The 26264-nt window shown below is 59.5% G+C and overlaps 14 protein-coding genes across 14 annotated transcripts; 5 read left to right on the plus strand and 9 right to left on the minus strand.

Annotated features, from left to right (window-relative positions):
• Positions 1 to 3: 3 nt before the first annotated feature.
• SPRG_14084 (hypothetical protein) lies at positions 4 to 1569 on the minus strand. The gene is made up of 3 exons (XM_012353041.1): positions 605 to 1569; positions 374 to 561; positions 4 to 321 (listed from the first exon to the last, which is right to left on the minus strand). Exons 1-3 carry the CDS (start codon positions 1478 to 1480, stop codon positions 99 to 101), a joined length of 1287 nt encoding a protein of 428 aa, XP_012208431.1. The 5' UTR covers positions 1481 to 1569; the 3' UTR covers positions 4 to 98.
• Positions 1570 to 1999: 430 nt separating this feature from the next.
• On the minus strand, positions 2000 to 3127 carry SPRG_14085 (TKL protein kinase; the record flags this gene model as incomplete). Its single annotated transcript, XM_012353042.1, has 3 exons — positions 2000 to 2253; positions 2307 to 2701; positions 2754 to 3127. 3 exons carry the CDS (start codon positions 3125 to 3127, stop codon positions 2000 to 2002), a joined length of 1023 nt encoding a protein of 340 aa, XP_012208432.1.
• Positions 3128 to 4982: 1855 nt separating this feature from the next.
• Positions 4983 to 6028, minus strand: SPRG_14086 (hypothetical protein; the record flags this gene model as incomplete). Its single annotated transcript, XM_012353043.1, has 2 exons — positions 4983 to 5546; positions 5591 to 6028. 2 exons carry the CDS (start codon positions 6026 to 6028, stop codon positions 4983 to 4985), a joined length of 1002 nt encoding a protein of 333 aa, XP_012208433.1.
• A 235-nt stretch (positions 6029 to 6263) lies between these two features.
• SPRG_14087 (hypothetical protein) lies at positions 6264 to 6865 on the minus strand (the record flags this gene model as incomplete). Its single annotated transcript, XM_012353044.1, has 1 exon — positions 6264 to 6865. The coding sequence occupies one exon, from the start codon at positions 6863 to 6865 to the stop codon at positions 6356 to 6358; it is 510 nt and encodes a 169-aa protein (XP_012208434.1). The 3' UTR covers positions 6264 to 6355.
• Positions 6866 to 7483: 618 nt separating this feature from the next.
• SPRG_14088 (hypothetical protein) lies at positions 7484 to 8359 on the plus strand (the record flags this gene model as incomplete). The annotated part of the gene is made up of 1 exon (XM_012353045.1): positions 7484 to 8359. Exon 1 carries the CDS (start codon positions 7526 to 7528, stop codon positions 8357 to 8359), a length of 834 nt encoding a protein of 277 aa, XP_012208435.1. The 5' UTR covers positions 7484 to 7525.
• A 333-nt stretch (positions 8360 to 8692) lies between these two features.
• Positions 8693 to 9255, plus strand: SPRG_14089 (hypothetical protein; the record flags this gene model as incomplete). The annotated part of the gene is made up of 1 exon (XM_012353046.1): positions 8693 to 9255. A coding segment is annotated over one exon (529 nt), but the record flags the coding sequence as incomplete, so codon positions are not given.
• A 285-nt stretch (positions 9256 to 9540) lies between these two features.
• Positions 9541 to 10612, minus strand: SPRG_14090 (hypothetical protein; the record flags this gene model as incomplete). The annotated part of the gene is made up of 1 exon (XM_012353047.1): positions 9541 to 10612. The coding sequence occupies one exon, from the start codon at positions 10610 to 10612 to the stop codon at positions 9542 to 9544; it is 1071 nt and encodes a 356-aa protein (XP_012208437.1). The 3' UTR covers position 9541.
• A 347-nt stretch (positions 10613 to 10959) lies between these two features.
• Positions 10960 to 15585, minus strand: SPRG_14091 (hypothetical protein; the record flags this gene model as incomplete). The annotated part of the gene is made up of 8 exons (XM_012353048.1): positions 10960 to 13412; positions 13456 to 13707; positions 13764 to 14572; positions 14617 to 14753; positions 14797 to 14952; positions 14997 to 15252; positions 15304 to 15403; positions 15454 to 15585. 8 exons carry the CDS (start codon positions 15583 to 15585, stop codon positions 10992 to 10994), a joined length of 4263 nt encoding a protein of 1420 aa, XP_012208438.1. The 3' UTR covers positions 10960 to 10991.
• Positions 15586 to 15745: 160 nt separating this feature from the next.
• Positions 15746 to 17133, minus strand: SPRG_14092 (hypothetical protein; the record flags this gene model as incomplete). Its single annotated transcript, XM_012353049.1, has 2 exons — positions 15746 to 16040; positions 16097 to 17133. The coding sequence occupies 2 exons, from the start codon at positions 17131 to 17133 to the stop codon at positions 15746 to 15748; spliced, it is 1332 nt and encodes a 443-aa protein (XP_012208439.1).
• A 540-nt stretch (positions 17134 to 17673) lies between these two features.
• Positions 17674 to 18977, plus strand: SPRG_14093 (hypothetical protein; the record flags this gene model as incomplete). The annotated part of the gene is made up of 3 exons (XM_012353050.1): positions 17674 to 17976; positions 18023 to 18190; positions 18243 to 18977. The coding sequence occupies 3 exons, from the start codon at positions 17674 to 17676 to the stop codon at positions 18975 to 18977; spliced, it is 1206 nt and encodes a 401-aa protein (XP_012208440.1).
• Positions 18959 to 20563, minus strand: SPRG_14094 (hypothetical protein; the record flags this gene model as incomplete). The annotated part of the gene is made up of 9 exons (XM_012353051.1): positions 18959 to 19217; positions 19267 to 19378; positions 19431 to 19554; positions 19601 to 19781; positions 19827 to 19881; positions 19932 to 19982; positions 20028 to 20070; positions 20118 to 20335; positions 20386 to 20563. The coding sequence occupies 9 exons, from the start codon at positions 20561 to 20563 to the stop codon at positions 19001 to 19003; spliced, it is 1179 nt and encodes a 392-aa protein (XP_012208441.1). The 3' UTR covers positions 18959 to 19000.
• A 356-nt stretch (positions 20564 to 20919) lies between these two features.
• SPRG_14095 (hypothetical protein) lies at positions 20920 to 21741 on the plus strand (the record flags this gene model as incomplete). Its single annotated transcript, XM_012353052.1, has 3 exons — positions 20920 to 21258; positions 21307 to 21441; positions 21491 to 21741. The coding sequence occupies 3 exons, from the start codon at positions 20920 to 20922 to the stop codon at positions 21626 to 21628; spliced, it is 612 nt and encodes a 203-aa protein (XP_012208442.1). The 3' UTR covers positions 21629 to 21741.
• Positions 21742 to 22244: 503 nt separating this feature from the next.
• Positions 22245 to 23897, plus strand: SPRG_14096 (hypothetical protein; the record flags this gene model as incomplete). Its single annotated transcript, XM_012353053.1, has 1 exon — positions 22245 to 23897. The coding sequence occupies one exon, from the start codon at positions 22245 to 22247 to the stop codon at positions 23895 to 23897; it is 1653 nt and encodes a 550-aa protein (XP_012208443.1).
• A 174-nt stretch (positions 23898 to 24071) lies between these two features.
• SPRG_14097 (hypothetical protein) lies at positions 24072 to 25703 on the minus strand (the record flags this gene model as incomplete). The annotated part of the gene is made up of 5 exons (XM_012353054.1): positions 24827 to 25703; positions 24594 to 24779; positions 24433 to 24549; positions 24206 to 24383; positions 24072 to 24158 (listed from the first exon to the last, which is right to left on the minus strand). The coding sequence occupies exons 1-5, from the start codon at positions 25675 to 25677 to the stop codon at positions 24072 to 24074; spliced, it is 1419 nt and encodes a 472-aa protein (XP_012208444.1). The 5' UTR covers positions 25678 to 25703.
• Positions 25704 to 26264: the final 561 nt, after the last annotated feature.

Here is a 26264-nt window from a genome sequence, read left to right on the forward strand (position 1 = left end):
AACTCGTTTTTCGCGTGTACATCGCGTTATATCGGGGAACCACGGGTGTGTATGTACGAGTAGCTGTAGGTACCGCCCATGGCCGCAACGCAGGGCGCCTAGAGCCGGATCGCCGGCGTCGTGTGCGCCGTGCGTCGGTTGTTGTTGCTGTTGCGGTTGGCTTTCTTTGGGCGACTCTCGGTGGGCTCTTCGCACACTTGGCACGGCAGCGTCCGCCATACAATGGTCCCGCACACCACGTCAAAGCCAACAGCCACCTCGGCGCAAAAGCTGTCTTGGAGCTGGTCCCACTCCGTGTCGGTGACAATCTCGTACAGTGCGCTAGGTGCCGGACATGAGTTCACGAGAACGCCATCCAATGGGCTGTCCGTACTAGGTGATGCCAGGGATCGTCGACAACACCGACGTCGACGCGCCCATGAGGAAGAGCGCGATCGCGTTGGGAACGACGGGTTTGCGGTGGCGGCTGCAGAGGAGCGCGCCGTTCAAAATCGGTCCCGGCAGCTCGTCCACGACGCTCTTGACATATTGTCGCCAGCGCTTGAGCCACGATTGCGGCACCTGGTATATATATGACGATATGTTCCACTTTTGAAACACGTACAATGTAAAAGCGACCGCGCTCGGGGCTCAAAAGGCTTGGCGGGTACCCCGTCTTGCGCATGAGTAGCTCGAAGAGCGAGTCGCGACCCCCGCTCTCCGTGTGTTGCAACAGACGCTGCGACTTCTTCTCTTCGACTTGCATCTGCTCGAGTTTGGCCGTTGTCAAGCATGTATCGCACTCGATCGCGGGGCGGCCCGCGCCAAAGACGCGGTCGGCGTCCGGGTGCACGTACCGCAGCAGCTTGCGCCAGACCATGAGCGGCAGGGAAAGCCGCTTGCCTTGGCCTTTCGAGAGCGAGAGCGGGAGAAGGCCATCGTGGCTGCACGTGATGCTGTCGCTGACGTGGGCGATCTCGCGGTCTTCGAGGAGCTGCATCGCCGCGAGGTCGCTGCGCACCTGCTTCGCCGCCTTGGCGTGCTTCTTGGACAACGGCGGGATCGACGCGAGCTCGCGCAGTCTCGAGACAGCCTTGGGGCCTTGACGAAGAAGCTTCTCGGCGCGGTCACACTGCTTCTTGCTCGTGAGCACAAACGCCTTGGACACGAGCACGGTCACGTGCGCCGACGATGTCCACGCAACCGCTGACAAGTCGACGTCGTCGCTGGCTGTCTCGGCGACACTGGACGCGTGGAGCAGCAGCGACTTGATGAGCTGGAGCTCCACGCAGCGAAGCCATTGGAAGATCGAGATGCGCGGGAGGCGCGCAAAGGCGACGCTCGAGTCCGCGAAGAGGAAGGCGAGCGCCGGCGACTCCTTGGCAAAGATCACGGCGACCGCTTCGACGACGCCGCGGACGTCGCGGCTCGTGTGGCTCAGGCACGCCATCTCCTTGCTCGTCAGGAAGCGGCAAACGCCCAGCCAGCGCTCCATGGTCATGCTCTACGTGAAGGCCGGCTGAAGCGGTGGATCCGAACCACCGAGCCAGACCTTGATCGCAGATGGACCTCGTGATACGAACCTTTATCTTGATCATTTTGGTATATCGTGGGTAATCTCCCTCGCAATACGATCTGTAGATTCATATGTGACCTACATTCCTTGCTTGCGTGAGTGCTGGTGCGACGTCCTCAAGTTCGCATGCCGGCGACCAACGAAGCCCGCAAACACGGAGCTGAAACGAAGCAGAATTGCAGCCTGGATGAGCAGCAAGTGTAGCGGTGTACTGGCTCTTGTAATGGTCACGAAGCTTCTCGCAGATGAACACATTGCACTGTGAGCTCTACGAAATATCTGCCAAGATCCTGGCGCGAACATATCTAATGGGCCAGTATAATATGGCGAAGTCTCCAACGCTGCCAACGCTGCCACGCGCTAACAATTTCAGTTCCTCAACAGCATTTCCACATATTACAGCTAGTTGTCGCTACCGTTTATCAACATGACGTTATGACGGAATTATATGGTTGCTTTCACTCGCTCCAACATAACAGCGATCTGGTAGATCGTTGGCCGATCCTCCGGGTGGAACTGCAGACAGCTCTCACCGAGGACGCGGACCCACGGAGGCCCATGAGGCGTGAACGACGGCTTGATCGTACCGGCCATGACGCGACCAATGATGGCGGGGTCCGCGAGTGGCTTGCCCGTAGTCGGGTTCTTGATATCCGTGTAGGGCAGCTCGTGCGTGTCCATCTCAGAGAGCAGCACACCTATATCACTAATACTAGTACACATTGTGTTGTATAAAGCAGAGGAGACGTACCGAACGAGTAGACGTCGGCAGCGACCGTGTACGCGGTTTCCTGCAGCACCTCGGGCGCCATCCAGCGAAATGTCCCGACACCTATCGTCATGGTGGCTTGTATGTCTTCCTTGGCGATGCCAAAGTCCACAAGCTTGTAGCCCTTCTTCGTATCGAGGAGCACGTTGCGGGACTTGAGGTCGCGGTGGATGATTGAGAGCGAGTGGAGGTACCCGAGACCGTGCACGACCGCCTGGAGACACGTGATTTTGGCCGACCACGGAAACGACGCCGCGTCTTGCCGACTTAAATGGTCACGGAGGTCGCCAGCGTCCATGTACTCCATGACGCACTGCAGATCCATGGGTGTGTTCCACGTCGCGCCCACGAGCGACACGATATATGGGCAGTCAAAACTACATATATATGGATGAGCTGGTGGGGTAAGAGAGAGCTGGCATGGAGTACCTGGCGAGGAGCTGAATCTCACGGATAAAGGTTTGAATCTCGCGATCCGACTGCCACGCACGCTGGAGCTTCTTGACGGCCACGTTCACGCCGTTGTACGAGCCGCGCCACACTTCGGCAAACGCGCCGCGGCCCGCAATCGAGTAGAGGACGACAGACCCCGTGTCGAGGCGACAGCGATAAAGGGGCGAGACGTCGATTGCGCCCGTGTCGTTCGAGCAGTCGGCCGCCGTCGTCGCGACCCATCCAATGAGCGGCGTTGCCTTGACATCAGCGCGTCGGCGTCGCTTAATGCAGTACCAGCCAATGAGCGCAAGACAGAGCACGCCGCCGACGCTGACGCCGACAATGAGTGCTGTGGCTACACAATCCATGTCAAGACGCATGGATCGAAGCGGTCGGTGTACAGTTCGTCGAGGAATTGGAAGTGCCGTTCGACTATTTGCACCGGCGCGGTCGGGACTGTCGTGGCCTTCATCGTGGAGTTGGCGTTGGCCGTGCCCTTGGCAGCCTTGGTCGGGTTTGGGCTCGAGCTTGGGCTCGAGCTTGGGCTCGGGCTCGAGCTTGGGCTCGGGCTTGGGCTTGGGCTTGGGCTTGGGCTCGGGCTTGGGCTTGGGCTTGGGCTCGGGCTTGGGCTTGGGCTTGGGCTCGGGCTTGCGATGACGCGGCTATAGGCACCGAGCAAGAGCTCGAAGCCTTTGGCCATCTCGAGCGTACTCACGGCCGTCGTTTCGACGCCGCCAATCGAGCACGCGGGCGTCAAGTCACCATAGGCCGACTGGAGCGACTTGTAGAGCTCTTGGCAGTCGGTGCTCGCGAGGATCGTCTTGACGACTTGCTCGTCCCATGGCATGCCATTTCCGATGAAGACGTTCCCAATGTGGAAGTCGGCGGCCGTGCTGCAGGCCGCAGACCGCGCCGAGAAAAAGATGGGAATGATTATTTCCAGCGACGCCCGGTCGCACGGGGGCGACGCAGCGGCAGCTGCAGCCATGGCAAGTACAAGGGAGGGCTTCATGGTCGCCGGTAGGCAAGGGAATAAACACCAACTACTACCGGGAGTACACCAATACTGTGGTATAATACGGTACTAGTGTAGTATTACAATATATTCCCCTTGTAGGTGGAAGTAGTTCGTCTCGATAGCCATTTCATTGCCTACCCGTAGTACTGTACATAGGTCCCTCTGTGGGGCCTTTCTACCGCTCCATTTGTTTCCTCAACTATGAGTTCTCTATGTGGCGAGCTGGAATGTCGACTCACTGCCCATCACTTTGACACTCGGTTTTGCACGCGTCGATTAGCCTTCGGCGATGACGTTAGACACTCGAGCAGATCGGTCGCCCACTCTCAGGGCTCGGCCGCACGACGCCAAGGTTACTGCAAGTCCGTCGCTCGCAGACCCAGATTCGTGCTCCGAGACAGGCACAGCCACGCTCTGCCACCAGTCTCGGCTTCCTCCGGTATCCTATACCTTTATACACCCGGTATACACCTATCCGATAGCGTGATCCGTGTGGATCTGGATTAAAAATGAGCGGAGCCCGGCAGAAAAATGAGCGAGGCCCAAAACGACGGGAAGGGCCATTTCCAAGCAGTGGAAGAGGTTTTCCGCGCAAGGACGAGCGATCGAGAAGACCAGTTACAAGTTCGAACAAAAGCCAAGACCCAGGCGCAGAGCAAGCGAGCTCAAGCCATTTCCAAACTGGTACGTAGTGTCCGTCAAATAACTAACCCGCCTTGCCCACCACAGGCATGGCGGGCACCAGTTGCCCCCAAGTAGTTCGGTCTTGATTGCGGAAATGAGCGAAATTGCCCGTAATTCCCCATCCCCTTTCCCTGGGAGAGCCTTTGGGGGCCCAGCTCGGGTTAAATTAGACGACGAGTTTGCACTTCGTGCCATCCCGCAGTCGATTTAACCCTTGACTCGCATCGCGTCCGCTCATTTTTCTGCCGGGCTCCGCCCCTTATACTTTTTTTCTGGTTAGTGTGTCGATAGCCTGGTCAGGTCACTTCCTCTTTTGGTGTCCCGACCACAACTCTTCTCGTGTCTGGCATCGCAACTGGTATCATGGATGATGCATGGTACTTCACACTGAAACCTTCGGCGACAAACCAAGTACCGAGTGCTACTTCTTTACACCGTCAACTAAATGGGCGGCGGTCCGAGTTCGCTCGGTTCGTCAAGGTCGGGCGTGGGCTCACTTAAAATCAACCAAACACTTTGAGCTAAATTCCTTTTGTAAAGATAGCGTCGACGTTCGTCGGTAGCGCGTGGGCGTCCTGGAGGATCTGGTAAAAGCCATCCGCGTCGTCTTCGCTCGCCTTGCGCTCGAGACGCAGCTGGGCTTTGCGGAGAAATTGAAAGAATTTGACTTCGGGTGCCGAAAAGTCGGGGTGCCACACGTCCAGGACGAGCACGAGCCGGCTCTGGCTCGCGTGGTCGTTCCACGCCTCGTGCTCAAACGAGTCGTCAAACACAAAGCACTCACCTTCCTTGACGACAATGACATCGTCGCCGACGCGGAGGCGACACGCGTCGCCACTCGGCACAACGAGCGGCAAGTGCACGCGCAGTTTCTTGTTGGTGGGGCCGTGGTGCTTGGTGATGTGCGTCTTGGGTGCCAGTGCGGAGAAGAAGGCGTGCTCGTACTGGTGCGGAATACTCTGGAGAAGCGCGGTCGTGATCGGGCACCGCGCCCGCTGCGCCGCGTAGTCGACGTCATGGAGGAACAAATAGTAGACGTTCCAGTCGCCAGCATCGTGGCTAACGCTTCCGATACCGTCCGCAGCCTACATGACTTGTGAGTTGCACCATTCGAAGAGGCAGCGCGCACCGGTCGAACGCCCGCCCACGTCGGCGCGCGGTATGGCTGAAAGCCCGTCGGGTCGTTCTTCAAGTCGAGAAGCTCTTTTCGAATAAGCGGAAACGCAGCTTCGAGGGTTTTGATCCAAGTAAACATGTCATGGTTCCGCCACACGGGCTGCGCCCGCAAGCCAGGCAGCACGTTTGGGCAGCCGCGCTGCCACGGCAACATGTTGCTTGGGTGGCGCTGGTGGTTGAGCTGCATAAGTGCCCACTTGCGCAAGCGACTGAGGTTCCCCGTGCTGTCGATTGCGGCCTTGGTGAGCCATAGATAGGCGATGTTTTCGCCGAGCGGTGTGAGGCCCCAGGCCCGCGTGAGCTCGTGGAGGCGCGCCTCGAGGTCGGCCTTGTCGGCAATGGCCCCGTGCACGATGGTGCTTGCATCGCACGTCGTCTCGGCAGAGCTCATGCTGTCGGCTTTGTTGCTGCTCGGTCCTTGCATGCCACCAAATCTTTCGAAGCGACATTGGATTCCAGATCCAAATTCCGTATTCTTCGATTTGTTCGCATTTCGAAGCACATTGCAAATACAAAATCGGTGTTCAAACATTCATTCTCCACGCGAAAGGCAGCGTGCAAGTCGCCCGTCAAAATGCTTGAAGCAAGACCAGACGCAAAAGTTTTCATGCAGCACGGAAGCAGTAGCCGTATGCACTAATACTATATATATATTGATGGACAATAGTTTGCGTCAACCAGAGGTCTACAGTCCAATATGCCACGCTGGCCGTCCTTTCTACTGCGTGTGCACAATGGGTGACGCCTTGGCCACGACAAAATCTTGGATCGACCGCAGCTGCACAATGGCATCCTCGAGCTCTGCGACGCTGTTGGCGTTCGTTGGAAGAGTGCGAAAGCCAAAGACCGAGACTTGCTTGAGCTTGAAAATCGCGCCAAGGGCAGCGGAGGTGAGCGGGACGACACAGATCGGGACGTTGAGCTGAATGGCCATGACCGCCACGTGGCTGCACATACCAAGCACCGAGGCGTCTGAGGACATGACGACAACACGTGCGTGGCGGTGCTCGAGGAGCCGCGAGACTTCGTTGACACCAAGGGCCATTGGCCGCAGCGGCTTGAGGAGCGACTTGGTCGGCTCGTTCAGAACAAGCGCGCCGGCCTCTTTGGCCACACGGTCCACAAGAATCTCTGCTTCCTCCTTTTCCATGGGCGTGAACGGGAGGAAGAGGTCGCGCGGCCGAGCATGGACCTTCTCTTGCTGCGCGCGGGCTCGGAGCGTCGCCATCGTGAACAATCAACCTCTGCGCCAATCACTTTGCACTTCCGGATACAGTCACAAAATATCCGTACTGCGATCTTAGCGGTCTTGCCGCCACGACCTCGCGACACTAGTTGTTGTTGAAGTGGGTCTTCTATTACAAATAGATATAAACTATGCTAAATAAAAATGTTGAACATTTTTCGTTGTGTGTACTCGGTTGAGGGACTTGATTTAGGCAGGCGGAGGCAAGAGTGCGATCCGCGGGACGAGGTGACGTCGCGGCCACTCGTGTCCTCGCGACATTAGTAGAGTTGAAGCTTGGTTGCCAAGTCGCGACTCGATTAATCCATTGGTATATACATGTCGCTGACAAGCTGATGCCACCGGCATTGATGCTGAATGCTTCTAATATGGGCTCGTAATTCAGCCGAGGTTTGATTGCGGGATGCGGCTTTGTGAAGTCATTAGCTATGACATCGTCTGGCGTCCGTGCGACTCGATTCGTGTGCTGACGACTCGTATACCAGTAACTCGATCACCAAGGTGAGCACGGCCCTCATAAGTAATCGAACACGAGTACACGGAACCTTTGGCAAGCGAGCGGTTCTCGCAACGTTGCGGTCTATATTTTGATGCGTTCCAAATTAGCGCCACTTGACAGTTGACGCCCAACGGCCGACCGCCATGGTCCTCGTGCTCCAAGCGATTCTGGTCGGCGTCTTTATTGGCGTCGTTGTCGCGGGCTGCATCGCGTACATCGTATCCCGCCATTGCCGCAGCCAAGCCGCCGTGGCCGACGTCTACTTTGCGTATCCCTCGAGAGCGCAGCCCGTGTTGGCGACCATCTACCGCGGCGGTTGCAGCATCTTTTACATCGTCATCTTGCTCCTCGAGCTCATCGAAAATGGGTTCTCGATCTACAAGTACTATACGATCTGGAACTTCACGCTGCAGCTCATCTACTTTGTCTGGGCGACGACGTTCTCGCTGCGGCTCGCGATGCTGCCAGCCAAGGCGCCGATTCGCGTGACGCCCGAGCTCCGAGCACTCAACACCCTCTTTGGCTGGATCCTCCCCGTGAGCTTTGTTGTCCTTATTGTCTTTTGGGCACTGCTTTACGGGCCTGGCTATGACCTTTCGACGTACTCGGTCGCCGAGCACGCCGTCAACAATATACTCTTGGTGCTCGAGTTTGTTGCCAACGACTTTTACGTCGGCAAAGCCAGCATCGTGTATGCGTGTCTGCTCTGGCCAGCGCTCTACGCGGCGTGGGCGTGCCTCTCATACGCCACGTGGCTCGGGTCGTGGCCGTACAAGTTTTTGGACCTCGACAAGAACAGCGCGATTGGCTGGTACATTGGTGTGCTCCTCGGCCACTTTATCCTTTTTGGCGCCGCGTACCTTCTCGGCGTGCTCAAGCGCAAGCTCAAGCCGTCGCTCGTGACGACGCCGCCCATTCTGGCCGAACCACTGCCCGTCAGCAGCAGGGACCTCGACTCGATTCAAATCGCGCCGTGACAAAGCAAAGTGCCGTAGGACATTGCTTCAGCACGATAAAGTATACAACTTATAGAACCATGCTCCTCCAAGCACAATGAACCTGTCTGCACGCTATCACAGGAAGGTTGCTCCACTGACAACGGTGCAGCGCGTGCGCCCGTTCTACTGGTGCTATCTCTAGCACGGTCTTGCTACTTGCATCGCCAAAAAAGCAAGTATTGTGCGCGACTTGACGCTGTAATCGTGGCACTTGATTTCAATTGATTTTCAAGGTTGTACGTAACCGGTTCCATCCGTGAGCCGTTTACATCCGGTTATCGTGGCGCAAACGCCGGATACGCCAGTTTGCACCATGGCTCTGAAGCACGACGACGCGGCCGTCGTCGACGCGCCGGCCATTGACGTCGCCCGCGACCGGTTCCCGTTCTGCATCGTGTGGTCGCCGCTGCCGGTCATCACGTGGTTCCTCCCGTTCATCGGGCACATGGGCATCGGTGACTCGCACGGCGTCATTTACGACTTTGCCGGCCCGTACCACATTGGCGAAGACCACTTTGCCTTCGGGCGGCCGACGCGGTACCTTCGCCTCTCGCTGCCCGAGAGCCTCTCGGCCGACGACTGGGACGACGGCGTCCGCGCCGGCTGCGCCATCTACCGCAAGCGCATGCACAACATTTGCTGCGACAACTGCCACTCGCACGTTGCGCGCTGCTTGGAGTCGATGGGCTTTCCGCGCCCATCCGGCGGCTGGAACATGATCTACCTCTGCTTCTACATGCTGTGTTGCGGCTCGTTTGTCAACGCCAAGGGCGCACTGCTCACATGGGGGCCATTCCTTGCCCTTGTCGCTATCGCGATTCTATGGCACGTCGTCGCTTGAGCGCTTTACAGTATACGGCGTTGTTATAACTCAGTTCAACAACAGCGTATGGCGTTGTCTGTTGACGCTGTGCTGCCGCTGCGAGAGATGCTTCTACGGGTGAAAGAGACGGGTAAGACTATAACATCGAGAAGCTTTTCAGATGAGCACCGTTCCTGAGCTTGCCGTCTGCAGAGTAGCGTTGTACCAAAGTGAAATCGTTGGTGTTTAGGCTGTAGGGTCCAACTCGACTGGAAACAGCAATAGCAGAGTAAGCAAGAGTGTATTGCTTCCATTATGCCAATCGAACCTCACCGAAGCGTTGTGCAAAGCAGCGATGTCTACTCGCTGTACGACGCGACGGCACGCAGCTCTGGTGCGCGTTCGTGCAAAACGTGCCCGACGGCTTCTCCGTTCACTTCAATAATGCTCGAGAGCCCTGCTGCCTCCAACAATGCGACCATGTCCTCGGGCGGGCCATCGACGTGCACTTGGCCGGCCACCGGCGCGAGCGCGGCCACAGATTGAAGCGCGGCGAGGTCCGGTGCGTGGGCGAGGACGCTCAGCAGCCGCGTCCGGCCGTCGCAAACCGGGTGCTGGAAGACCACGCACGTCGTGCACAGTGCCGCCCAGAGCGGCGGTACGGCAACTTGGGCTGGGTCGCACGTGGCAAAGTCGAGCGAGACAAAGGCGGGGCGCTCCGTCGAGGTCGGGGCTCGCCACAACGACAAGCGCGGGTCCATGGGCGCCACGCGCTCCTTGAGGATTGGCTCCAGAATCGCCACGACTGACTCGACCGGGTCGCCGAGGCGCATCGTCGTCGGCGCCCCGAGCATGCACGCCGGGTCCATTATGCGCCCGTACGCGTCCAAGTAGTCGCGCGAGCCGGCGTGCTCAATGAAGGCGCGCTCGTCCAGGTACACCTCGGTGAACTCGACCCAGACCGGCGACCGCTGCAGCGATTCCGGCAACGGCGCGTGCGGGGACAAGTCCAAGTGATCCATGTCGAGCCCGTATTTGCGCAAGTCGGCCTCGACGGCGGCGCGATGGACGCCGACCTGCAGCTTCTTGACGGCGCCGCTCAGCCACGGGTGCTCGCCGGCCGTCAAGGCCACGGGAGTGGGCGGGAACATGGGCGAGAGGCGGAAAAAGTAGGTTGGCACGCACGGCGTGTCGCGGTGCGTGGCGCGGGCGCAGGCAGCGAGGGCGGCGAGGAGCCGCCGGGCTGCGTCGAGGTCGGGAGCGCGCCAAAACACGTGGAGAAGGAACGCCTCGCCGTCGTAGTGCTCAGTGGCGCCTTTGGGAGCAGCAAGGAGCGCGGACATGGACGCCGGAGCTTTGTAGGTGCGCGTTGTCATTGTGTGCAAGGCAAGATCCAAAATGACGTCCTTGGTGTCGCGTGGCAGCGCCATGATGACGCCCCTGACAGACGCCCCAATCGGAGTGACCATCATTCTGCTGCATGGTGATTGGCTACCAGATCTGCCGCATGGTGATCGGCTTCCATATCTGCATGCTGATTGGCTATAATGGAAGCCCAGCACCACAACTGTCCTTGACCTCCTTCCCTGCTGCAGCCCCTTGTCTATCGCGATGCACTTTAGTAATGAAGCAAAGCAGCTCCGCCAGGATTCGAACCAAGCACTCTGGTGTGATCCAAGGAGAAAACCAAGTCGACCAACACATTTTGAGCTACCCCAGCGATGGCACTCGACCTCTAGGACCTCGCATCGCTCTGAGCCATTTCGGACTCATTTCAAAGACGTTGTGCAGTTGTATATTCACAGTGAGTTACTTTCGGCGGGGACTCACGTCGGCTTCGTCCGCAATGTCTTCGTCGAGCTCTTCGTCCTCGTCGGCGTTCTTGCCACCGTCGTCGCCGCCCTTGGCTTCCAAACGGCTCTTGGTCTGGAGCGGCACGTCGTTGAGGATCTTACTCGATACGTATCCCTTGAGCGGGATGTTGCGGCTGCGCATCGCATCCAGTAGCTCTGCGACCTGGTCCTTGTCGCCGCTCGCGTACGCGTGCTGCACCAGCAGCCCAAACGCGTCGCCGAGCCGGACGGCCGAGTCGACGTCCGGCTCTTCCAGCAGCACGTGGACGAGGCGCACCATTTCGGCCGGGTCCGCCTTGGCCGCGCTCTGCGCATCGGCGAACGCCGCCATGAGCTGCCCGCGGCGCTCCAGCTGTGCAAGTCGCTTTTCCTTTCCGGCGCTTGTGGCTTTGGCCAGCGCTTTGGCGGCTTCCGCAAGGTACGACTGCGCTTTTGTATAGTCCTTGGCGTCGTCAATCTCGACGTTGGCGTTGGCTTCGTAAAAGCCCGCGAGCGCCTCGAACGCCTTAGCTTTGGTGTAAAAGCCCACAATGTTCTTGGCCAAATCCGAGTCCTTGGCCCAATTGAGCGTCTGGAGGTAGTTGGCCGCAAGCACATAAATGTCGTTGTTGCGCGAGACGTTGGCGAAGAAGACGACCTTCTCCGTGTCGCCCGACTTGAGAAGACACTTCATCGCCTTCAATTTCGCGCCGGCTTGGGTGTACTTCTTTGTCGCTAAATGGTACGAGCCTTGGTGCTTGCAGCACTTGGCGATCTTCATCAAGAGCTCGTTTCGGCGCTTCGTGCCGGCCGGATCGTCGTCGGGCTTGGGCGGCGTGAGCTTCTCGGCCATCTCCTCTGTGATCTTGACCTTGTGCGCGACGCACATGTCGAGTGCGTCCGGCACGCGCTGCGCCAAGATGAGCAGCGGCACCGCCTTGGCGTGCTGTCCATTTTGCGCGAAAAAGTCGGCGCACTTGCTTAAGATCGCAGGCGACGTGCCCGTCGTGGCGCCGAGCTCATCTGCGATCGTGTGCAGCTCGTCGAAGAGCGACGCTTGGAAGCAGAGCTCGAGCGCCTTGGCCACATACCCGCCCTTGTGGTACAGCGCGACAGCCTTTTCGTGCTCCCCTTTGGCTTCAAAGTACTGCGCACACTCGAGCATCGGACCCGGCTTGCTCAGGAGTGCGTACTGCATGAGGTCGCCGTCGAGGTTGTGCTCGCGGCTGAGCCGAATCGCGTGGCCGTAGCTGCCACTGAGCGCGTAGAACTGGATCGCTTTGCCGACTTCGTCGTGGGCCTCGAATTGGCGCGCGAGGTGGTACGCGGCCGCGCGGTTGTTGGTGTTGGCGACGATTTGGCCGGCCGCGTCAAAGTCTTTTTTGAAGCAGAGCACGCGCACGAGCGAGAGATAGTCTTTCGCGCGGCGATAGCAGACGGCGGCGGCATCGAACTCGTGGTTCGACTCTTGGTACTGCGCCCACCAGAGGAGAAGCGCCGGGTCGTCCGTCTTGCTCGCATACGTGTCGAGCATCTCGAGCTTCCCGAGGCCAAAGAGCATGCGCGGAATGTCTTTGGCGGCGGTGCCTGCGAGCTCAAAGTGCCGCATCGCGTCCTTGAGGTTGCCTTCGTCCTCGAGGTGCTTGGCGTACGCGAAGTGCGTGCTCTTGAGGTGGATCCGGTCGCGCTTATTCGCGACTTCAATCGCTTTCGACCAAAACCCCGCGGCTTGGTACAGCTTGTTGAGCAAATCGAACCGGTTCGACTCCTTGTATAGCCGCGCCGCGTCGTCGAGGAGCCCGAGTTGGATGGCCACCATGGCAATGGGCACTTCCACCGGCGCCATTGGGCGGGCCGCCGCATCGACCGCCGCTGCACCTCGCGCATGGCCCATGTGGCCGAGGCACACTTGCGCGACATCGAGGCGCTTGGTCTTCACGCACATGTGCGCCATGTTCTCCCACACGGACGCGTTCTGGATGAGCTTGACCGACCGGTACGCTTCGTCCATGTTGCCGACCGTCATGAAGTACGAAAAGTCGATGAGCGCTTGGCGCGTCGGCTCGTCGACACGGTCGAGGCCCACGAAATCGCGCATGATCCTGGACCGAAGCAGCGCGACCGGTCCATCCGCGTCTTTCGCATCGCGGCTATCTTGGTTGGAGCTCAAGTAGAGACGTGGCACGTGCATGCCGAGCAGCGCCGAGTACTTGGCGTCCAAATCAAAGTTGTCTTGCATCAAGAGCCCGCGCTCGTTGGACGCAAAGAGGATCAAAATCTCTTTTTCCGCCGAGGACGGTAGGCGTGTTGCGTCCGCGCCGCCGTCGCCATCGTTCTTGGCTGGCGCCACGTCGTCCCTCGAGCTTATGGGCTTGGCACTCTGCTCGTCGAGCTTGGCCTACATGACATACTTTATTTGTCGACACAAATAAGAAGCGTACGTGAAAGGTCTCGCACGCCAAGAGCCGCGGTTCCTGCGGGTCCCAAAAGTGGGCCACGGGATAGCGCACCGGCCCGCAGTCGAACGACTGAAAGACGTTCAGGTCCGTATTGAAGAGGTACACTTTGGTGTGCGGAATGCGGACACGTAAGGTGCCTTCGACACCGTCGACCAAGAAGATGACGCGCGTACCGTCGCAGTTGACGCTCAGCGAGTGCAGCATGGAATTTTCACTCATGCCCGGGAGGCCCTTCTACGTTCCGCACCATAAGAACCATAGCTTTCAACTCTTATAAAAGCAATCGATACCATCATGTTGCCCATGCTGCCGAACGCATCGAGGTTTTTCCGCGAGAGGTCAAAGACGCGGATGAGACCCGTGTCGGTGCCGACGGCAAGAAACTTGTTGTTGACATGGAGCAGAGTCGGCTTGCCCTCGGCCCCAGTAAAGTTGAGCTCTTTCTTGATCACGCCCTTGGCGTTGGTTACGTGCACGTGGTTGCCGTTCGTCAAGTAGACGGTGTCGCCGCGCAGCTGCATGGCACTCGCATTGCACTTGAACTTCCCCGCAGACTTGCCTTCGAGGCCATTCTGGAGCTCAAAAACCTCGGCGTCCGAGCCGTTCCAGACCATGATCGTGTTGCCGTCGTGGGCCAGACCCTTGATGTGAATCGACGCTTCCAGCGACGCTTGGAGCACCGTGCCATTCGAGAACTTTTCGATCGAGAGCCCCTTTGGTCGGGTCTGGATCACGGCCGTGTCGCCGCTCACGCACCGGTTCATGATGGCTTCGTGAAAGATGCTGACGCCGGCAAGCGGGGCGTGGCCGTAAACGTACGATGAGAGCGGACTCCATCCGAGCTTGACCACCGGCTGACGCATGTCGGCGTGCGCGAGCAGCGCCCACTGCGTGGCTTTGGGGCCGTTGCAGCGCCAGAAGACCACTTTGCCTTCATTCGTACCGGCCGCGAGAATGCGCTTGCGTGGGTTAAAGTCCAGCGCGCTCACACGGTCCGTCGGTGGCAAGCCCGCGCTCGCGAGACTCAGAACAAAGTTTTCTTCTTTCTGGAGATCGCAAAAGCGAATGACTTGCTCGTTGGACGCCGTCGCCAAGAGACCTAATCCTTGGTATGAACAGCAGGTTCCGTTAGTGTGTGGGTACCGGGGCCGGCCCAAATGGCCTCCTTGAGCCCCGTATCGGCCGAGACACTCAGCTTGCCCTTCATGACGGGCTTGACCGTGCCGTCCGAGGCGATCTGGAGCTGCACGAGCTGCGACGTGCGGGTAATCACCACAAGTCTACGTCAACTCGATACATTGATACTCGGAAATGATATCGTACCGGTGCTTTTCTTCGTAAAACATCATGCAGTCGATCGCGTGGCTAAGCATTTGGACGTCCGAGATGTGACCTAAATCGTCGGCGTAGTGCACCGAGCCAATGTCGCCGCCAAAAAAGAAAGACGGGCACGCGGCCGTCGCCGAGAAGGACACGTCGCTAGCCAGAGCGTCACCACGTCGTCAGCTCGAGGCATGTGGTACCCTTTGGCCTCCTTCTCGCGCTTCTGCGGCGAAACACAAAAGACACACTGCGTCAAGCTGCCTTGGCGCGTGTACTGCGTCGCGAGCGTCATTTGGCTGCGCGCGTCGACCTTCCAGACGGCGAGGATACCATTCTCATCGCCCGTGACGAGGCGATTGCCGAACGGCGCCCATTTGAGCAGCGTGAGGCGGGTCGTGTGCGGTGAGTTGACTTCACGCGCTGCGTTCTCCTTTGGGACCCAGAGCGACACCATGCCTAGTAGGTAAATATGATCAATGCACCGAGGACGATGCGGCGAGAACGCACCATCGCCCCACGCGACGGCGAGGGCCGTGCCCCGCGGCTGCCACGCGATGGACATGATGTCGGCCTTGCGCAAATGGACGGTTGCTGGGAGCTTTTTGCCCTGCGTCACGCGCTGAGTCCATTGCATCCATATGTGACGGCCTCGGATACCTCATCGCTGAAAAAGTGAACCTCGCGGTTGTCGAGCGCGACGGCCAAGATGGACTCGCTCTCGCTCCACGCCGAGCAGAGCTGTCGCGTGTTGGGAGGCAGCTCCACCAAGTAATCGTAGAACAGCGCCATCCAAGAAGAATGCGTCGCTTCGAGCTCTGCAAGATCGCGTTGCGATCCAGATCTTTGACGTGGGTTCAGCACGTCTGTCTAAAACCACCCAACTGCACTCTGGCCTTTCCGTGGATTGCACCAGGCATATGAACAGCGTGCTGCTATTGCATACTGTAGGTTATCGGACGTCTTTGGGTGCTAGCGTCACGCGGCCCGCCACGCCGATCGCACCCGCCTGACGCTGGCACAGAGCCACGTCGGCAATCGTCATGTCGACGCGGCTAAGGTTGACGCGGAGGCGCGAACCAGGCAGCGCGCACACGATCTTCTGCGCACCCGCCGTCGTCACGAGCGTGTTGGAAACGTCGAGCTGCGTGAGCGTGTGGATGCCTGCACGCACGAGCGCGTCGAGGCCGTCGTCGCCGAGTCGGTTGAGCTTGAGCATCAAGTGCGTGAGCGTCGATGGGAGGCCACTCGCGAGCGCAGTCGCCCCGCGTTGCCAATAAAGTTCATCGAGACGTCGAGGCACCGCAGACGCGGCATGTGGCGCAGACTGGCGGCGACCCAGTGGCAGCCTTCGTCCATCAGAAACGTCGAGGCGAGCATAAGGTGCGTGAGACTACCGAGGCGTTCGAGGCGCGGCGCGAGCAGTCGCATCCCCATGACGCCAAGGTAGTTGTTGGAGAGGCGAAGGGTCTCGAGCTGCGGCGCGCCGTCCAGAGCGAGGCTGAGATTGGGCATGTCGGCAGCCTTGAGCCCTGTGCAGTGGAGCTCGAGCCGACGAAGTCCTCGCGGCATAGGTGCGCCGTTTAAGAGGATCGCGCACATTTCGGGCGCGCTCGTGATGAGAAGAGCCTCGAGGCTCTGTGCGTGCTGCAATGCCTTGGGAAAGACGCCAGACAGCGGTGCCACACCAGCGATCTCGAGCTCTCGAGCGCTTCGCGTCGTGACCCACGTCGCCAGCTGCACTTCGTCCGCAGCTGTCAGTCGCATGGGCTGGTGCAGCAAATGCGTGTACCCGAGTGTAAAGTGCGTGAGCTTGGGAAGTGCTTCTAGCACGGGCACAGCGTTCGCTGGTGATGTCCACGCGAGCTTCAAGTGCGTGAGGTGGTGGCACTGGCGGAGCGCGGCCGCGGCCGCGACGACTTTGGTGGGTGAAAAGCTCTGGAGGTTCAAGTAGCTCGACGTAAGGTGCGTCGCAAACGTCTGCAGCGCCACGAGATGGTAGTTGCTCGGTGCTTCGGTATCGTACACGAGTATCCGCGTGCTCGGCAGCGCGGCGGCCGCGACCATCGCCGTCAGTCCGAGGTCGTAGACTTTGACGCTGCGGTAGAGCCCGATGCTGCCGCGCACGAGAGGTGCGAGTACCGACGTTGGCAGCTCCGACTTGCGCAAGCACAAGTCAGGCCAGACGTCGTGGGGCGGTAGAAGCGTCACGAGCTCGCGCAGGCACACGAGACCCAGGCTCAGTGTCGGACATGCGTGCAAAAGCGCAGCCACCTGCGCTGGCTCCGGCACGAACGAGGCAACCGTGAGCAGTGGCCCGCTGTCGAGGCGCTCGAGCATCGGTCGTGAAAGAGTGTCCCGATGTCTGGAGAATAAACGACGTTGCGTCCTTGTCGGTTGAACGCGGTGCGAGAAAGGAACGTTGGCGCACGACGTGCGACTGCATTAAGATCGGGATCTCCGCCAACTGAAAAGTACGCCACGACAACGCACAAAACATACAGGTGAGCTGCAATTGGGAGCGACACCCTGGCCGAGAGTGACATGATCACGACCTCGCCTGACCGCATGCTTGCATACCATTATTACACTGTAGTGCAGTGGCCTCGGGAACGCTTACGTAGGCTAGAGAAGGGACAGGCCGGCCGTCGTCGTCTGCCTCGCATGGATATATTGGGCTAATACGGTACCCGGACGCACCGAAAATCAGACGCTTGTACTAGTACCAACGATTAAGAGCCCACCGATGACGAGTCGCGGGGCGTCGGCTCGATCCTCGTAAAGGCATGGTTGTCCAGAAGCACTCGGGCGGCGGCTCGATCCTCGCGTTGAAGGCCTATTTCTTTCCGCTGTTTTTGTTTCGCCGCGGTGCGTTTCGTCATGACCGATGCCGAGTCGATCCTCGCGTATCTCGACCGTCTTCTCTTGTCAGCGTATGCGACGCCGTACTTGACGTGCGGGCAATGCAACAGCCTCAACTTTATCGACGTCGCGCAAATCCAAGGCATCCGCAACGACGTTCGGCGCTCGGGCGAGTACGAGCGCCTCGTGCCGTGTGTCGGCTGCGGGCGCACGATCTTTCTGCGCCCGGGCGTCGCCAGCTTGGCCGCCGAGATCGAGCACAAGACGCTGCAAGACGACAGCCACGAAAAGAAGCGCGCGCCCGCGGCCATCCACATTCAGGTCCGGTTGGCATGCGGCTCAGATCTGAGCACAACGCATGTAATAGCGCGTCGCGCGTGGGTACCTCGGGCGAATGGAGGCCAAGGCGCGGCGTCAGGCCAAGCTCGAGTGGGAGCGCAAGATTTTTTGCGCGGCCGCATGCATCCAGCGGCGCATCCGAGGCGTCGAGGCCCGGACCCGGTACCGCATCGAGCAATGCATTGCCGTCATCCTTGTAAGACCATGCCATCCGCCTTTCCGACAGCTTTCGTTTTCTGTGCGATTAGAACGCGCACAAGTCGGTGTACGCGTTTGCAACGACCAACCAGCCCAACGCGCCGCGGATCTTTTGGTACGAAAGCGCCGCCGAGCTCGCGGTCTTCCGCACCGACTACCGCGAGTTTGTGCGCCGGACGGGCAACCGGCCGCCGCTGCACCGCGTCGAGGCCAACGTCCAAGAGGTCGCACGGCGCGTCTTGGCGCGTGAGAACCGCCTCGTCGCTCGGATTCAGGCCGCGTGGCGGGGGCTCACGACCCGCGTCGCGTACCTCGAGCTCAAGCGGCAGCTGGGCTGGCATCGAAGCAGCCGCATGGCGCCCGCGGTGCGCATCCAGCGCCTCGCCCGCATGCACGCCGACCGCCGGCGCCGCCCGGCACCCGTGCCCAGCCGCGACGCGTGCCTCGCCGACTATTCCACGATCTACACGGAGAAGACGCAGAGAGCACATGCGCGGCATCTGCAGCGGACGCTGCTCGCCACGTACCGCGACCACGTGCAGCACAAGCGCGGCGCCAAGCTCGTGGGACTGCCCATCGAGCCATTTCGCGTGTACAAGAAGGGCGTCGCCACGCTCTTCCCACACGGCAATGGCCACCCGCAGTCGAACAATACAATGGTCAAGACAAAAACAGCGTCCGCCTTTCTCCTGGCCAAAGCCAAGCTCGATCGACATCATCCAGCGTCGCTGCCCCAGCGACTGCGGCAACAAGTGACCAACCAACGGAGCGATCCATACGATTAGAGTTCAAAACATGACGAGGTGCGTCACGAGGCGGCGCCGTGCGCGTCGTTCCATGCGTCGAAACGACCGAGCGTGGCTTCCGACACACTGGGGCGCACACGGTTGAGGGCCGCCGTAAAGTCACTCATCGCAATCGGTCGGAGCTCGTCTTTGGAGATGTGGGCGAGGCGCGCGCCGACGCTGCGCAGTGGACCCATCGCTGCCTCCTTGCAGAGCGTCCGCACGTCGCTGCCCGAAAACCTACAGTGCATTTTGAGGCCAAATATACGGGTTAGGAGAATGCACGCACCCGTTCGTCTCGCGCACGATGCGTTCAATGTCGCGCGATGTAAGCGCGCATGCGTGCGGCTTGAGGGCATGCAATAGAAGAGCTTCCCGCGCCGGCGGGTCCGGGAGGGGCACTAGTAGTCAGAGGCTGTAGCTGTATAACCCTTGTCGCGATCTGTCGACTACCGTAAATCCGTTTTTCAAGGCGGCGAAGAAGTGCCTCGTCGAGCTCGAACGGAAGGTTGGTGGCGCCGAGAACGAGCACCCGGTCGACGCTTCGAGACGCGACACCGTCCATTTGCACGAGAAACTAAGTCGACAGTGTATGAGACACGGCACGTGGCAAGAGTATCAACTTGATTCTTGAGGCGGCGACTGGCTTCGTGTTCGCTGGCGCCTGCGCGGGCTGAGAGCACCGCATCGATCTCGTCCATAAAGATGACGGACGGCTGCAACTCGCGCGCCATCTCGAAGAGCGCACGCACAAGCTTCTCACCTTCGCCCATCCACTTGGACGTGAGCGTCGATGCCGTGATGCTAGTCGCGAAATGACAATCATGGAGGCAGAAAAGAGTCGAGTACGAGAAGAACGTCGCCTTGGCCTCGGTCGCAATCGCCTTGGCGAGCATGGTCTTGCCTAGAGGTACCATGCTCAAGATGATGGTGTCTTGTCGAGCGTCTACGCACCGGTACCGGGCGGGCCAAAGAGCAGCGCGCCCTTGGGTGGACTGCAAAGGCCTATATGCGGGGTATGAGCTGTCGGCTTAAGAGTGCGCTCGTTACCTGTAAAGAGGTCGGGTCGAAGCGTCGGCAGCACAATCGCTTCCTAAGGTCGCCGAGCCTGAGCTCCATTTACGAGAAAGAATACAGTACCTGGAGCGTCTGCTTGGCGAAGCTCAGTCCCGCAATGTCATCCCAGTGCACGCCGGGTGATTTGTCTAGCACCTCGTCGAGGATCATGTGGGCGTACGGATCGTTCTGCGCGACGAGGCTGGACGTGGTCGGCGGCGGCACTGCTAAGGCCTTGACCTGCTCGGCTCTTGTGATGTAGCCCTCGATCTTCTTCTTCCAGCTGTCTTGGTCTGGTATGCCTACGACGATGAATGGAGAGCTGCCCAGCGACAAGGCAGAAGCCGCATACCTGGCAACAACTCGAGCATGTTCTGGATGAGACGCGTGTAGAGCTCGAGCGCCTCAGCGTACGCGCGCGCCTCGTCTGCAGCCACAGCGCTCGTCGCAAGGCTTCGAAGCGCCACCATGCGCGCGTTCTCGGGCTCCGGCGGCGTCGAGGACCGTCGACCAAAGCCAAAGAGATGCATCGCAATTCCGATCCAGTTTGCACTTGGCTACAAACACGCAACGTCGACGGGTTATTTGTCCCAAATGTCCCATGTGTGATATGGGCAATACCCTGCGGGCAAAACCTAATCGGCAACCACCACCGCGACAACCCTGTCACTTGCCGAGATGCTCTGCGGCTACGTCAAGCAGACAGCGTACAATGCCACTACGTATGCTAACATTGTGTGTGGGCGGACGTTGCGAGGGCAGACGGGACGCTCCACACGCAACGCACGACACGGTCGAGCGCTGGCCTCGCCACGCCCATGGGACATTGGGGCAAACAGGATGGGTAATTCCGGTGGATTATCCGGCGCCACCGGAAAGTGCACCGATGGTCAAAACCAACACGATTCGTCGCGCGTGTTTGACGCTGGCGCGGCCGCTGACGCGCCATAGCCACATCAGCGGCAACCAGGTGCGCCCGGGCGTCGCCGTCGAGATCGAGGGCAAGCTGTACCGCGTCGTGAAGAGCCAGTCGGTCAAGCCAGGCAAGGGCGTTGCCTACATGCAGGCGGAGCTTCGAGACATTGTGACGGGCACCAAGATCAACCGCCGGTTCCGGTCCTCCGAGAGCGTCAAGAAGGCGCCGCTGACGAAAGACCAGCCGTTCCAGTTCTTGTACCAAGACGGCAGCAAGCTCGTGCTTATGCAGCCCGAGACCTTTGAGCAGGTGCTCTTCAATTGGTACCGACGCCGCTCACCACCACGCTGCCTTTAGATTGAAGTATCGACGGAGCTCCTCAACGACAAGCAAATGCTTGTCTTGAACGAAGGCATGACCGTGTCGCTGCAGATCGTCGAGGGCGTCCCGCTCTGGCTCACAATGCCCGACTTCGTCACGCTCACGGTCGAGGTACGCCCGACGTTGTCGTCCGTCGCATGGTCGTGACGCACTTGTGTAGTCGATCGTCACGCTTGGCGTTGACAACAAGGAGGCGACCCTGACCAACGGCAGCACGATCCAAGTGCCGGGCAACATTGAAGCCGGCGACGCTGTCAAGGTGTCGAGCGAGACGGGCCTCTTCGTGGAAAAGATGTGAGCGCTATAGACACCAGTACACGAACACGAAGACGGTGCTCTCGGCCCGTTTGGTTGAGTTGCACGAGCACCAGTGTACGCATGCATTGACTACTCTAGGACTTTGAGTTTAGCGGCACACATCACCTTGTGACCGTCTCTCCAACGAGCGCATGTTCTACAATGTGTATCAGCTGCCTACTCTTGCATCCACAACGCGCCTTCCGACTCAGATGTGTAATCGCTCTTCGGAGCAACCGCAGCCTCGAACTGGTCATGGTATCTCCATGCGCAGTAGCCTGCCAATAGTAAGTGTGCAAGGCGTGTGGCCTCGTGTAGCCCATGGCGCGGGTCGGCTCGAGCGACGACGACCTTGGACGTCGACGCTAGCCGCCCCGGCGACGAGTGGCTGGCCAGCCCAACGCCCGTGGTCTGTCGCCCGAAGAAGAGCGAAATTAGTGTGAATTAAACCATGGAAAACCCACTGCAGTGTATTTTTTGCATCGTTGAAGCACGTCTATACAAAGTGCCAGTGCAAATTTAGTAGAGTTGGACGAACCAGCAATAAAACTATGATTCGTCCGGATACTTTCCGAATCCGGATAAATAGCGACCTGAAACGAGAGCTCATTTGCCAAATGGCGTCCAAGTGCTCGGATCGGCCGCCGGCCGCGGAGACGGATCTTCGCCAGACCGACCTCGACGCATGTACCTTCATCTCGGAAGAGCAGCACGGCGACCGCAAGCGCGGGCGAAGCGGCGAGAATGGTCATGTCCATCGTCACAAGCGAACGCATGCGCACCGACGACACCCGTACGCGCGCCGAAGCCGGTCACGGTCGCGATCACCGCAGCGCCCGGCGACGAGGAAGCGACGACGACAGCAGCAGCATCAGAAGGGCAAGAAGCGCGAGGACGAATGGTTCGCAATGGCGTCGGACGATGCCGAAGACGAAGGAGGCAACGACGACGACGACGAGGCCGAGGAGAAGACACAGGACGACGGCGACGAGACGCTGGCGCAAATGGAGAAGCGACTGCGCCCGGGAGCCGCCGACTTGAGCATTGCGAGCGAGCTCCTACACGCATCCGAGTCGTGGCAAGGCGCCAAGCCAACGAACGAAGACCGCGTCGCGCACGTGCTCGATATGCTACCTGGGCCTGCGTTTGCGATCTTTGACGGCCACGGCGGGTCTGCGTCGGCCGACTTTGTGATGCGCAATCTCTTGAAAAACGTGTCGGCCAGTATGCGCCAGCGCGGGCTGCCCGAGACGCAGATCAAGGAACTGCTGAGCGGGAAGCACGCGGACCGACTGAAGGAGTTGAAGCGCAAGACCGAAGTATTGCAATACCAGCAAGAACAGCTGGAAGAGCTCGTCGAGTCCAACAAAAAGATGGACATGTACGAGATCAGCTTGATGCCGTCCGTGTACCAAGACGTGCTCCAGACGCTCGCCGATGGCCGTTCGGCACTCGAGCTTGCCGAGCGCGCGCAGACCGAGCGCGCGGCCAAGGTCGAACGCGTCTACTCGCAGTGCTTTGAGAAGGAGCTCTTCCAGAAGGCCATGATCGAAGGCTTTCTCTTCTCGGACGCTGAGCTCCTTCGAAAGCAGCTCGACGACGGCAGCACGGGCCTCGTCGCGTGGTTTGCAGGCTTCCGACACGAGTGTCTCCGCCTCATTTTGGCCAACGTCGGCGACTGCCGCGCCGTCCTCTGTCGCAACGGAAAAGCCTTGGCGCTCACGCAAGACCACAAACCGAGTCGACCGGACGAAGCTGCGCGGATCAAGCGCGCGGGCGGCTACGTCGGAGCCGTCCAAGGCATCTCGCGCGTCTGCTCTGCGGCCGGCGCCGGCGTTTCTTTGAACAGCCGGGAGCGAACCACGTACCTCTCCGTGTCGCGGTCGTTTGGTGACCGAGCGCTCAAGGTACCGTCCAACATTGTGTGCGCCGACCCCGAAGTCCGCGTCGTGAGCATCGAGCCGACCGACACGTTTCTCGTGCTTGCGTGCGACGGGATCTGGGACGTCTTGAGCAACCAAGACGTAGTAGACATTGGCCTCGAGCACTTCGGCCACCCCAAGCGCGCTGCCGACGCGATCGTCAAGCGCGCGTACGCGGCCCAGAGCAAAGACAACTTGTCGGCGATTGTCGTCTACTTTGGATGGCGGGCCGAGGAGGCCGCCGCGCAGTGGCACGCCGTCCAAGCCGAGCGAGCACGACCAAATAGCAAGGAGTCAAGACCCGTTGCGTTAGAAGAAGAGGCCGGCCTGGATATGTTTAGCATGTAATTAGGGCGATCATACAAGAAGTAGGATAGATCGTCCTCGTCGTCACCAAGGCTACACCTCAAGGCGTCGCCACGACACCACCCGTATGTCTTATTTCCACGCGGTCTCTTACCCGTTGTTTCTGCAAAGGCCCAACCAAGACCAAGCGGACAGAACGCAAGCGTGTTAAACGCCTTAGACAGCGACAATCTGGTCGCGCCCAGCCGCGGCGTCAATGACGGTCTCAAGCAAGACGGCGCCCGTGACGCTGTCCTTGACTGTCTACAATCAGCATCGTCGTCAAGCAACAAGATGGCGCCAACGCGTACCCAAGCATGCGTGGCATGGGTGTTGTAGACATGGTGTTGACGCGGTCCCAGCGTCTTCATGAGCTTGGATCGCCAGTACAAGTCGACCGGCACGTCCGTGGGGTTTTCGAACCGCACCGAGATGCGCGGTCGCGATGCCACGTGTCGCTTCTTGTTCCAGACCCAGAGGTTGGCGCCCCTACATGCCGTCGTACATTGATGCGTCGAGTGGGGCGTGCAATGGATACCACTTGGTGCCGTCAAGGACGGGGCACCCGCCGTGGAACGACGCTGGATCGAGCTCGCCGTTGGGCTTTTGGCTGTAGAAGAGGATCGCATGGGCCTTTCTGGGGTACGAAGCCAGTCTATGATTGCGCTGAGAGGACATGGTCGCGTCAACGAGCCGTACTGCGAGTGGCATTTGAGCGTCATGTCGTGTTCCCAGGACCCCGCATCGAAAAACGACGACGCGAGAGCCGCAATTCCTTGCGTCTCAGCTGGCGGGTGGGCAAAACCCTCGGGCATTTCTGCCTCTGGAAAGACTGTTTGGCCACCCCGCGTGACATTGGAGAGGTAGAGAAAAATGGTGGCAAATCTACACAAGGCATGGCTCAGAATGGGGAAGAGTGCGAGAGGGCACACCGGTTGGTCCCCCCCGTGTGCGGATCCGGGTTCCACGCATCGGTCGGCGCCTTGGAAAAGTAGTCAGTGTGCGGCACGTACGCCTGCTTGGGACCATAGCGCAAAATCTGGACGCCGTCGCACATCTCGGGGTCGTAACTTCCGGCGCGCAACAAGTCGAACGACCGCTTCCGAAATGCAATCGCCGCGGGCGACGTCGAGTCGAACGCGTTCTCGCTCGTTCGACGCGGCGACCGGCGCACGCCTTCGGCCGACGATCCGACTGTCGATGGACGCAGCTTCTCGTGCTCGGCGACGTCGTCTGCGTCGTCTTTGGCGAGCACCTGCTGAATGAGAACATCGGCGTCGGCTTCGGAGAAAAAGTGGTGCACGTGGAAGACGCGCGGCGACTCGGTCCACGACTCGAGAATGAGCGGCGTCTTCGTCGGGCTCTGCGTGGACTCGATGAGCACGCGGTGGCCGGGTCTTACAAACGGCCATACAAAGAGCAGGCCCGGGGCCACAAGGTAGAGTCGGTCCCCGGCGGCAATGTCGTCGTACGAGTTGACGAGGTGGCCATTGCCCGTGTAGACGCGGTCAGCTACCACTGGCGTCGCGTAGTTGGCGAGGCCTTCGACTTCAACAAGCGTCGAGAGATAGGCGGCGAGCGCGACACCCGACGGCACGAGCGCGGGAGGGAGCGCGACGGCAATGCCGTTGGTGGACTTGCCGTTGGCGTAGACGGTGACAGGCTTGTGGGGCGGTGTCGACGATAGCAGCCATCCATAGGTTGCCGCTGGGTCCACCAAGTACGCGAGTAGCGCCATCGCCGCCGCGATGTACAGCCACGTCGTCGTTGCCTTGGTGCCCATCTCTCGATGTTGTCGACGAACTTGCCAAATGGCATGCGCGCCGTTCGAAGCAGCACGGGTAGCCAATCAGCGGCCGTGAATTTAGAGCCACCACGAATCCAACTGCAAACGTCGACGGCAGTGTGGTACAGAGCACATTCGAGTTCGCTGGGATTCTGGCGCCGCAGAGCAATAATCCCAACAGTAATAGCCGCCGAACCACAAGTGTGACCTAGACGGCAGCCCCTACGTCACAGATGTTCCATGACCACCATTGACATATTTCCGTGTGGCTCGAGCCCACCGCTGCGCACGTCTTACGCAAAGCAGCGCATCTCTCCCAAGCGCGTTATGCTTGCTACGAAATGGTCTGCGCGCGCGGAATTAAGCACCAAGTCCATATTTTCTGCTTTCGAACCACCATGACCTTTTGGTTAGTTCCCCCCGTACTGACATGCCCGCTTCTTCCACCGAGGCATTTGCATCGAATCACTTCAGAGCGTTTTGCATGCTCTTGAAATTTGTCGTGTCTTAGGATGGCATCATACAAGCCCAAATGGGTCATCGACGATGAGACTCTAGCAACAGCACCTGCGTAGCTGGAAGCG

This window comes from Saprolegnia parasitica (genome assembly GCF_000151545.1).
Source record: "Saprolegnia parasitica CBS 223.65 unplaced genomic scaffold supercont2.113, whole genome shotgun sequence".
Lineage (NCBI taxonomy): Eukaryota > Oomycota > Saprolegniomycetes > Saprolegniales > Saprolegniaceae > Saprolegnia > Saprolegnia parasitica.

Coding starts and splice junctions, on each gene's coding strand:
- SPRG_14084 (XM_012353041.1), bottom strand. CDS start 1,480: ATGACCATGGAGCGCTGGCTGGGCGTTTGCCGCTTCCTGACGAGCAAG. Junction 562..604: donor AGCGCGGTCGCTTTTACATT/GTACGTGTTTCA, acceptor TATATATACCAG/GTGCCGCAATCGTGGCTCAA. Junction 322..373: donor ACGATCCCTGGCATCACCTA/GTACGGACAGCC, acceptor TCCGGCACCTAG/CGCACTGTACGAGATTGTCA.